Source organism: Diachasmimorpha longicaudata, chromosome 3 (genome assembly GCF_034640455.1).
Source record: "Diachasmimorpha longicaudata isolate KC_UGA_2023 chromosome 3, iyDiaLong2, whole genome shotgun sequence".
Taxonomy (NCBI): Eukaryota; Metazoa; Arthropoda; class Insecta; order Hymenoptera; family Braconidae; genus Diachasmimorpha; species Diachasmimorpha longicaudata.
Genome location: NC_087227.1, coordinates 6,719,107 through 6,730,131, shown reverse-complemented (window position 1 = coordinate 6,730,131; position 11,025 = coordinate 6,719,107). Strand labels below are relative to the sequence as shown.

Sequence of the window (11,025 nt, the reverse complement as noted above, 5' to 3'; positions counted from 1 at the left end):
TCGTGAGACGATTTCCGATTTTTCTAGGGCTCGGGAAATATTCTAAAATCGATTTTTTCGGTTTACGTATTTTCTCTGCTCCTGGCTTCCTACAGCCAAAAGCCTCCCAGCCCAATTAGCCCAATTAGCCACGTTATCCGTGGTATTGCTTTACCGACAGACACGTTCACCATCGTAGTTCATGCGCCACCACTACTAAATTTCTCGGTTGAAGCCGCTCCATGAGCGTCACCAATCTCCCCCATAATCTCCCTGTGCGGGTGTAATCACAATTTTAATTCGATGGCATTGGATAATTGGGGCATGTACATACGAGCAACCCTTTATAGTCCTATTCTACAAACGATTTCCTACAAAACCAGCTGGGGTTCCATTAAAAAAGTTCATTGTTTATTTTTTTTCTACCCAACGCCATGGGAAAAATTAAAATGATGATTATCAATTATCCACGGGGCTACAAACAAAATCAATAACTGTACAATGATGTACTAACGATGAACAATCATGTACAGTAGTTGGTTTCTTCATTTGCAACTCCCTCTCCGCTAATTTCATCGGTGCTGAAGAGTGTAAGGATTCGTTTTGAGGTTACCGCACAAGAATAATATCAAATCAGCCCACTGAAACTCACCTAAAACCCATAAGGATTTGCTGCCCCGTTATTGTCACCGATCCAGATGGCGCAGGATGTTATATGCTCTATCCCCTCCCTGCGAGTTTCATCCCCACTCCTCGATTTCTATGGCAAATCCTCATATTGAATGTGCGTTCAAATTGTGTTTTTCTTTCTGTGGTTTTTGCGAAAAAAAAATGCCATCTTGCGCGGTTCAAGGATGCAAATCGGGTTATAAAACGAATCCCGAGAGAGTACATTTTTTTTGATTACGAAAAAAAGATTAGCAGAGTGGAAAATTGCATTAAATCGTGATGATTTGAGTGTTGGGAGAGCTGTGTGTGAAAAACATTTTCAAACTCAGGAAATAGATTGGACAGAGAGAGATGCTATAATTACAAATGGACAAGTTTTCGGCAAGGTATGTTTACACATTTTTTGTTCATGAAAAATAATGTCATATTCGGGTAAAAAAGATTTGTATATATGTCTTAGACAATTGTAAAAGTTCCACGGCTGCAAAAAGGAGTAGTTCCGTCCATTTTTCCCTGGACCGAGGACTGGAATTCTCTTGATTTGAAATGCCAGGTAAAAAACCCAGATCAAGAGAATCTAGTTGCGAGTCATCACAGGGGTGTAATTCACAAAGGGGAGCTCATTAACGAAGGACTGGGTTCTCATAATTTATTTGCACGCCCCGACAATAATGCACCTAATGCTGTCCCGATCCATAAAAATCAGGAAAATTTGGAATTACCCCTGGACGTCCCGTCCATTTCCAATTGTAGTGATAGTGAGAATCTTGCATCTTCGGAAAATGCATGTGCTTCACCATGCTGCAGTAATGAGGCAGCTGATTCTGTGTCATTACGTGGAAACATTGAAAATCACACATCTTCGATTAGCTTTAATGAATTGGTACGGACTAGGTTCAAATTTCCTGATTAATATATTTTTTAATTATTGTATGTATATAGCTAAGATAAGCACGTCATTCTCATTTTTATAATATACTAAATGTCAACAAATTATCGTTTTTTCTTTATTTTTTCTGCCAACGCGCACAAAAACCCTGGCGCGTATTCAAATCTTCAAACTCCCAAGCGAGATCGAGCATATAGCCATCAGTGCCACCTAGGACGTGACAATATCTGGGCAGCTATCGAGCAGGAGTTGCAGTGGGCTGTATCAAATCAAACCGAAAGTCGAGTTTATTTTGTGCCTGAGGACTTGAAACCATCTTGACATGGCTGATGAGGGAGAACAGGTACGTGTAGGAGACTGCTGGAGAAGTGGATGTGTTCAGAATCTGATGGATTATTGTTCTGCCACAGGTACCGACGATCAACGTCAAGGAACCATTGGATCTCATCAGGTTGAGTCTGGATGAAAAGATTTACGTGAAGATGCGAAATGAGAGGGAACTTCGTGGACGTTTACATGTGAATATTTTGATTTTATTTATTGGGGATCTGGGGGATCATGAAGTGTGAAGTGACAGTGGTGTAGGTTATTTAGTCGACGTTTTTTGTTCTGAGGAAATGGAAAAAAATATTTTTTTAAATCGCGACCATTTTGACAAATATTTCTTTGATTTCCATGTTCAATAAACCATATTCAACCCCCAGGCTTACGATCAGCACCTGAATATGGTCCTGGGAGAGGCTGAGGAGACAGTAACAACAGTGGAAATCGACGAGGAAACATACGAAGAAGTCTATCGTACCACGAAACGCAGCATTCCAATGCTCTTCGTTCGAGGAGACGGTGTCATCCTGGTTTCGCCCCCCAGCATGAGGGCACAGATATAATCCCTCTCAAGCCACCTAACCCCCACTGCCCCCTAAACTAATGCAGCAATTGCAGACTAAAGCTCAACGAAATAAATTCATTTTATTAATTATGCGCCAGTACAAATTATTTCTGAAGTCTCGTCAGTTGAGTCGACAGGTCTGCTATCCTCTGATCCTTCAGTTTAATTAAACTCTCCAGATGGAACACCTTATCCCCCAACATCACCAGCATGTCCTTCTTCTCTTGCAGCTCCTGCTTCAGTTTCAGAAACGCTGATCGTGGAATTTTCCTGTTCTGCACCTCATCCATGTCCAGAACAGAGTCAACCTCGTTGTTGGATTTTCCTGTGTCACTGGCGGTGTACAAGGACCTCCTTTCATCGTTGCAATCCTTCAGGATCCTCGATCGCAGCTTTATGAGGAGGAATTCTATCGCTTTGTTCTGGACTGAAGCTATCTGGTAGATCATGTTGTCAGACAGCTTGAGGTCGATTTTCGACAGAACTTTTCGGTTAAGTGTCCGCCAGTTGTCGACCTTCTTTGAAAGACTACTGCTGGAGGAGTAGTTGTGGAGATCTACTTGCCGCGGGTAATACTGCTTCAACAACTCGGCCATGAATACTGCGGAAAATATTGATGAGAGATTTTTTTTTTCTCAAATTGACATCGATTTTGAAGATTTTTCGAACATTATTTTGGGTACAAAAAATTCATCATTCGACTGGTCACGATGGGAAGGACTGATTCATATGGGAAATAAATAATAAAAATCGACCACTCGATTCGTAGTCAAGGGGAGAAAGGATAGATTTGCTAGAAACAATTTTGATTCGTTCTATCCTGATTGGCATACCTCCATTGGAAAAATCTCGAGCGAGATTTTTTCTTGGCCGAGAGAACGGTATTTGATCGAGCCAAGTATAAATCTCATCCAGAATGTCTGCTATTTGCTCGTCGCAATTTAAACTCATGGTTATTTACGCTCCTGTCAAAATTTAACAATTCGAAAACAAATGCATGAATAATCTATTTAAGGCGGTTTCAAGAGGGATTTATTGTGTTTTGGAGAAACGCGTCAATTTTTCATAAGGAGAAGGAAACTTTTGATCATACCTTTAATTTTAATTTTTAATTGTCTTAATATTTCTCCAAATAATGAAGAAATACCCATCGATTCAATTTCTACATTCGCATTTCGACAGAATACATTGGAAAAAATATCAAAGAAGAAATCGGAGATGAAGAAAATGAATATACTGCAATAATGTCGAATTAAAAAAAAAGAAAATGAAAATGCGATAATTACGGAATAATGTAAGCTGGAAGGCAAAAAATAATTAGCAAAAACCGTTCCATCTTCTTTATTAGATGTAAGTGATCCTGATATCAATGACAGCTGATTTTCACCGGAATTACATCAGTCTCGGAAAAATCGATGAAACTTACCTGTGTTGGTGCACACGAATAGACTTCAACAAGTTCTCATGGACGTGAATAATCGGCTAGTAGTGGTGACCGGGCATTTATAGAGCCCGCGCCTCTTACAATTCGGCAATACTCCTCCGACGCTCCGAAGGATCTCTTCGTCTTAAAGAGGAACTAGTGACATGTGTTGTGACTTAATCGGAACATTTTTAATTTGACAAGGGGAATTTTTTGAAACTCTGCATTATCACCGTTAGATCTGCAGCTTCGTGCGAAAATTTGGAAAAAAATTACTCATCATGGCTTCAGAGGCATTATCAAACGGTAATAAATATCATATTAAATTATCTAATTAATTATTTCTTCATGATTGGATTAATTTTTTTCCCAGCTATTCCTTCTGAAAATTCATCTGTATTGAATCCCGTGATTTTCCCATGTGTTTCCCATGGATGAAGGTCATGGCGACCTTTTGACATTGGGATACTCTTCCGTATTTCGGCCTTCAGTGTCGAATCATCAGTTGAAAGCATTTAATGTTCAATTATTCAATCAAAGTGAATTATGGGTCCAAAATTATTGTAATGAAAATTAACGAGACACGAGTTTTCTAAATTAAACTTGATTTAATAATTGATGATTCAGAAATTAAATCAGAGAACATTGCATTGTTGAAAATATTTTATTATGGTACGATAATGGTACAAACACCATTAGTTTCAATATTCAGTATTTATTATTATTTATTTAATTATTAGTCACGGAAATCAGAATTGATTTAATAATCAAAATATTTTACTATATTCAGACTATGGGACATCCAATTACTATTATTATTCAATTAATTTGAATGAATAATTAAGTATTGGTAATTATTAGTAGTAATTAAATTGAATGAATTCGTTTTTAAAATCAGGAGCTTCGTGATTGGAATTAATTGAAAATATAATTATAGATTGCATTCGTGAGGGAAACAGGCACGTGAAAGTTGCGTCGAAAATCTAGCGAATGTACTGGAAAGTTCTATTTCTTGTCTATTAAACTTCCTATTGGTCCCTCGGTCAATCCATCGGGAAATTTCTCAGTTCATCGACGAGTTACATTTTTCCTAAAAATGTTCGTTGGAAAGTATCCGGAAATTATTAAATCAACTGAATTACCCCATTTGTCAATTTTCCTCAATATGCGAATTATTCTATTAGGATATTTTCTATCGTTCGTTGCTTAGAAATTCTAATTCCGCAATTCCAGTTCAATGGCCAACAATTTTCGGGGGAAAAATCCAGAATTTATCTGCAATTTTTTGCGGTAAAAATGTTTATTGGGGAATATTTAATAGAAAAAATAAATAAAATTCAATTTATTGTACATATTATTTTACCAAATATTTCTATAAAAATTTCAGGCTTCACTTTTTCTCTAAAGGTCAAAGTTCTTCAATTATTTTTCTAATTAAACCAGAATAAATGAGAGAGAGAGCGAAATTCTTGAAGAGTTTAAATTGAAGAATTCCTACGGGAAATCTGTGAACACACGTGTTCGTTAACCAGGTCTGATAGGGCAGCAATAAAAGATAAATCAAAACAGGCAATAGTTAATAAAATTTTTATAAAAAATCTGCATAAATTCGCGAGGAAATAAGTTTATGTTCCACATCGCCAAAAAATTGCATCATTTTTCGCGCGCAGTAGCCGATCCATACCTCCACGAAAAGTAATGTTCATTCATTGACGGAAAAGATTGTGGTCCGGTGTCTCGACACAAATAATTTTTCCGAGTTAACGAGACTCGTGATCTCGTTCTCAAAATATCCGGGTGATGCGTTGTACAAAAAATGGGCGATTGGGTGTGTTCGATGGCTGGAGTTGTAGTTATCTGGAACCATCATAGGAATGTAAATGAATTTTGGAAAAAAATCATGCAGCACGGCACGTACACACGAGGGAGGATCCCTTCTCCCAAATACATTAACGGGAAAGTTATAATGGCTCAGTGCGGATGACCGGGCGGGGATTTAGGGTGTCCGGGCCGTACCTGACGGAGATTCATTGTAAACGGATGCCCAACAGTTACAACAGTTAGAATTATCAATTAACCGAAAAAAAAAACAAAATAAATGACTCGCCCATTATTTGAATATTTTCTTAATTTTTATTCAATGTCTTATTTTGAAAAATTATGTTTTGATTTTTTTCCTGCAATAACAAACAAAACGAAATAATCTTATCTTTTGTCTAAGATATTATCAACATTTGCCTACTTAATTATATGTTATTGAAAAAACATGGAGATCCTTTGTCGGTATATACCCCATTCTTTTTGTTTATTGAACTCACTGTTGGTTTATTTAGTCTCATTGATATTTTTCTGTATAAAACATTGATAAAAATGTTAGAAATATAGTAGAACGGACAATAACGCAAGAGCGGTATCAGACAGAGAGATAAAAACTAATGCATCGATACTTGAAGCGGCCCACGAGCCCTCGGGGAAGAACCAAAATACACGAGTACATAATTCCACTAGTTTTATTTACTTGTCTATTTATTTGGGCATTCTATGTTGATAAATGGCATCCCCTACGGGCAAATACAAGAATGCCACAGGTTTTCCGTCAATACCAAAACCATAAAGTATATTATGATAGCATCACATCACCGCATAAGAAGAACATCAAAATAAATTTCCAATTATTCATTAAATGTTCCACATTTTAATGCAAAATTCATTTGATCGAGTTGCAAAACGTTTAGTACTTGTGAGATCTTGAGGCCCACAAGGGTCAACCGCATTAAGGCCTTATTTATTCATAAAACTTTTTTTTATAAATTATTCCAAACATTAAAATTCCCATTTCCTCCTTTACAATATTTGCCAAATTAACAAATCACCCGTAACCCACATCCTCAAAACCGATCAGAGTTCTCGATGAACAATTCATTACTAATCATTATAAATCGTTTAAAATAATATGTCAGTAATTAACTCTAAACACGAAGAACATTAAATTCACATTCAATTGATGAATACATTTTTTAAATTCTCGTTTCGTTCAACAGTATAAATACGATGCCCTCCTTCCACCCTACCGTACCCTCCTTCCACCCTTGAAAGCACCAAAGAAATTAAGAAATTTAATTGTCCTTTGCAGGTCAGGGAAGAACCGGTCTCATTTCCACGAGGTATATTATGGCAATGTTGGGCTCCATCGGTCTAGCCATAATCTATGGTTTCAAGGTCAACGTGAGTATCGCAATCATATCAATGGTCAATCACACAGCCCTGAATAACGGCTCGAGCAACTCCTCCGTGGGCCTTGAGGATGGGCCATTCGTCTGGGACAATAAAATGCGTGGACTGATTCACTCCATGTACTTCACTGGCTACCTCATATCCATGATACCCAGTGGAATTGTCGCTGAAAAAATATCTGCCAAATGGGTGATGAATATTGCAGTACTTCTCAATGCTGTTGCATCAATATGCAGTCCAGTGGCTGCTCACATTTCACCAGCTGCTTTTGCAGCGATGAGATTGATCCAGGGACTTGGTGGTGGTGCCAGTTTCCCAGCGATGCACGTGATGATAGCAAAATGGGCACCACCTAAGGAACGAAATGTCATAGGATCAATTATTTACGCTGGAACTGCTCTAGGAACTGTCATATCGATTCTTCTGACGGGTTTGATCGCTGCTGACATGGGTTGGGAGGCTGTCTTCTACATCGAGGGAGGCCTGTGCTTCATTTGGTTCACTGTCTGGTGGATAGCCATTGCTGATTCACCCGCCGACCAACGACGATTCATCTCCGCTCAGGAGAGAAGCTACATTCTGAGTTCTCTTGGAAATTCCGAGTCTCGGCATGAGAAAGAAACTTCACGAATTCCCCTGCGACAAATATTCTCGTCGATGCCATTCATTGCTATTCTTGTTGCGCATTTCTGCAGCAACTGCGGGTGGTACATGCTGCTGACACAATTGCCTACTTATATGAATGAAGTTCTACATTTTGATTTGAAAACGAATGCTGGCCTCTCATCACTACCATTTTTCTGCATGTGGTTATTCACTCTGATTCTGAGCTATGTTCTAACAAAATTGCAAGGGGCAGGCGTTATCACTCTGACATTTTCGAGGAAAATTGGAACTCTCTTTGCTTCTGTGGTGCCAATGATCTGTCTAGTAATTGTATCGTACGTGGGAAATGCCTTGGGAGCTGTTGCTCTAATGACAATTGGAGTCACCTGTATAGGAGGAATGTACTGTGGTTTCCTAGCTAATCACATAGACATTGCTCCTAACTTTGCGGGGACTCTCGTAGCCATCACCAATGCCGTTGCAACGATACCTGGGATAGTGATGCCTAATGTAGTGGGATATCTGACCTCAAGCAAGGATCCAGATGAGAAATTATTCGCCTGGAAAATGATATTCTTTGCCACTGCCGTATTCTACGTAATTGAAATAATTGTCTACTGGATATTCGGAACAGCGAAAGAACAACCATGGAACAAGACTGATTCATCTCACCCACAGGCCGTTCCATTAGGTAGAAATGATGATTAAATTAATTTATCCCTATATTGCCACAAAAAAATTGCAGCTAAAGGTGAAGAATTTGAATCGTTTTAACTCAAATATTTTTTATTCTCCTCTCATTTGACGAATTATTCATCACAGTATTAATTAAAAAAATTATGTGTTAAGGCACTATTCTCTTTTGTCAGTCACACTTTATTTACAGCAAGTACATTTTGATGTACACCATATTCACTGGACCCTCACAATTTTACTGAAATATGTTGGTCCAAAGTTTGATCCTTTCGTTGGTAACACTACTGTTCCATATTTAAATCCAAGATCCTCAGCAAATTTGTAAATCGTTTTCAATGGCCCTAGTCCCTCCGTGATGTCTCTAGAAATAAGTAAATAATGACTGAATTAAACAAAAAATCTTAAATTATTCATCCCACCATTGATAAAAAAAATGTTTCAAATTCTTCGTTGAATTTTTGTGATCAGAACGAACAAACTGTATACCTCAATTGCAAATTATTATTTTTATTATTAACTGATTAATTAATTAAGAACGAGAAGAATAGCATACATCTCATTCTATTGTACAAAAATTCGTAAGTGTAAGAAAAGCTGAACAAATGTTGTAATATTATCAGACTAAAATTTGTGAGATAGTGTATTTAATCAGTGTACTTACTTCACAACCATAACAGATTTAGTCTCCTCCCAATTTTTCTTCAGGGCCATCTGCACAACTCCGTCATTTTGTATAGGGCTTAATGAGCATGTGGAATAAACCACAGTTCCCCCGATAGGCACGATCTTCAAGGCTTGTACCAAAATATCTGACTGGTACTCTGGTAATTGCAGTCGTTCCTTTACTCGATTTGGTGAGAAGATATTGGTGTCGTCATTGTGAAGACTGTGACGATCTGTTGTGCAGGGAACATCGACGAGAATCTGAAGGTATTTAAATAAGCAATTAATGCGTATTCAATTGGCTTTGATTGAAACAAATCCTCATCTCCCCCAGTCAGTCGGTACCTTATTGTAAGCATTCTTATCCTCTATCATCCTGGCATCCTGTTGGGTCACAAACAATCTTCCATCCCAAACGTCGAGATCTCCCAGGTACTCTTCCAAAACCTTGTTGATCATGTTGATTCTAGAAAGTTTTACATCGTTAATAATTAAAGCCGAGGGCAAAAGGGTCTGCAGGGCAATGAGAGATTTTCCACCAGGTGCTGCACACATGTCCAACATAACATCTCCGGGATGGAGATCCAGGGCTAGCACTGGAAGTATCGAGCCTCCGTCCATCAGATAATAATCTGATAAAGGAGAATTTTGAGTTGAACAAAAATATTCGGAATTTAAGGGTTCAGGATTTATTTTATTTCATCATCATCATCATTGCTCTCACCATAAACCCCAGTAGATCCCCTCTTTGGTGGTGGAAAATCGCTGTTGTTACCCGCTTCAAACGTAAAAATTTTCAGATGCTCTGGAAATGAGAAACTCGAGTCTTTCTCCACCTGAATTTCAAAGTCTGCACTCTTGGAGTAATAGCTATAGTGGTCGGACTCTAGGACGTAATCGTCCAGGCCCTTCAACTTCGTTGCAGGCATGTATTCGTAGAGAGCGGATGCTGCCAGACCTACAGAGGGTTTCACTATCCTGCTCTCATCGAGTTGAGCTGTTGCTAAGTCCTCCTCCAGGGGCCGCAGGGAGACCGGTTCGAAAGGGCTCTCCTGTGGGGGGAGGCCGTCGTCCTCCTGGTCCAGAGTCTTCAACGAGGGCTCGTAACCTTTGGGGAGGATGGTCTTCAACTCCTCGCAGGTCTTCGTCTGTAGAATATCCTCCAAGGGAAGGTCCATTTTGTAAATTGGTTCTGTCGGCTCCACTCGCTGTTTCTTTTTATCTCTCTCGATTTTACTTCTTTTTGATACTTCGTAGAGGTCTTTCATGTTCATAGCACCTTGGAGCTAGGATTTTTAATGAATGAAATATTTTTACAACACAAGGCCCTCATTATTTGCGATGCATTTAGACAACAGTACCTGTAGCTTCTGCACTACGCTCTCGACGTCGGAAAAATTATTTACAACAGCTACATATTTGTGAGTTTTTTTCAGCATGGCTGATCTTAGGATCGGCCAGACGGAGCCGTAAACCGAGAAGTAGAAATCGTTGAAGTGCTCCAGGGCTTTGTCTTTGGGAGTATTTTTCTTCTTTATGACACTCTGGGGAAATAATTGCTGTTGTTAAAACGGGATACGGTTCAACTAAAGGGACATGGAGTCTGAAGAGAAAAAATTATTGAATTCTTATGCCACATCTGAAAACTCCATTCCCCCACAATCATCACTCACCCAATGATCCGGCCCGTGTCCTTTGCTCCTCCTCCAGTCCCAGAGGACCCTCCTGGCCCTCAAGAACCCCACTCTCGTTGTCATCCTCAGGATCTCCAACAAAGTAAACACTCCACAAATCTCCCCACGTGAACGTCAAACCAAACCGGCCTCCAAGGTTAGGTTACAAACACACGACTCCTGTCTTATCGACCTCACTCTCCACCCAATACCACCATCTACAGTGTTCCACCATAACCTCCACCCCAACACCCACAACGTTGCATCCTCCCTCCCCTCCCAGTGCTGCGTCGAATCGAGCATC

General features: G+C 39.1%; 4 protein-coding genes across 5 annotated transcripts; 2 read left to right on the top strand and 2 right to left on the bottom strand.

The window, feature by feature from the left end:
* Positions 1-540: 540 nt before the first annotated feature.
* LOC135160358 (U6 snRNA-associated Sm-like protein LSm3) lies at positions 541-2,516 on the top strand. 2 transcript variants are annotated; one of them, XM_064116813.1, is made up of 4 exons: positions 541-615; positions 1,810-1,880; positions 1,948-2,055; positions 2,242-2,516. In XM_064116813.1, the coding sequence occupies exons 2-4, from the start codon at positions 1,860-1,862 to the stop codon at positions 2,422-2,424; spliced, it is 312 nt and encodes a 103-aa protein (XP_063972883.1). In that variant the 5' UTR covers positions 541-615; positions 1,810-1,859; the 3' UTR covers positions 2,425-2,516. The 2 variants fall into 2 exon arrangements, with proteins under 2 accessions (XP_063972883.1, XP_063972881.1); XM_064116811.1 differs by lacking the exon at positions 541-615 and having other exon boundaries at positions 1,730-1,880.
* A 14-nt stretch (positions 2,517-2,530) lies between these two features.
* On the bottom strand, positions 2,531-3,394 carry LOC135160354 (sperm flagellar protein 1-like). Its single transcript, XM_064116807.1, has 2 exons — positions 3,260-3,394; positions 2,531-3,027 (listed from the first exon to the last, which is right to left on the bottom strand). Exons 1-2 carry the CDS (start codon positions 3,375-3,377, stop codon positions 2,531-2,533), a joined length of 615 nt encoding a protein of 204 aa, XP_063972877.1. The 5' UTR covers positions 3,378-3,394.
* Positions 3,395-3,642: 248 nt separating this feature from the next.
* LOC135160346 (putative inorganic phosphate cotransporter) lies at positions 3,643-9,028 on the top strand. The gene is made up of 2 exons (XM_064116790.1): positions 3,643-4,155; positions 6,983-9,028. Exons 1-2 carry the CDS (start codon positions 4,131-4,133, stop codon positions 8,395-8,397), a joined length of 1,440 nt encoding a protein of 479 aa, XP_063972860.1. The 5' UTR covers positions 3,643-4,130; the 3' UTR covers positions 8,398-9,028.
* Positions 8,545-10,950, bottom strand: L(2)10685 (lethal (2) 10685). Its single transcript, XM_064116789.1, has 6 exons — positions 10,722-10,950; positions 10,410-10,592; positions 9,773-10,334; positions 9,394-9,680; positions 9,047-9,309; positions 8,545-8,746 (listed from the first exon to the last, which is right to left on the bottom strand). The coding sequence occupies exons 1-6, from the start codon at positions 10,803-10,805 to the stop codon at positions 8,602-8,604; spliced, it is 1,524 nt and encodes a 507-aa protein (XP_063972859.1). The 5' UTR covers positions 10,806-10,950; the 3' UTR covers positions 8,545-8,601.
* Between the last annotated feature and the right edge of the window lie 75 nt (positions 10,951-11,025).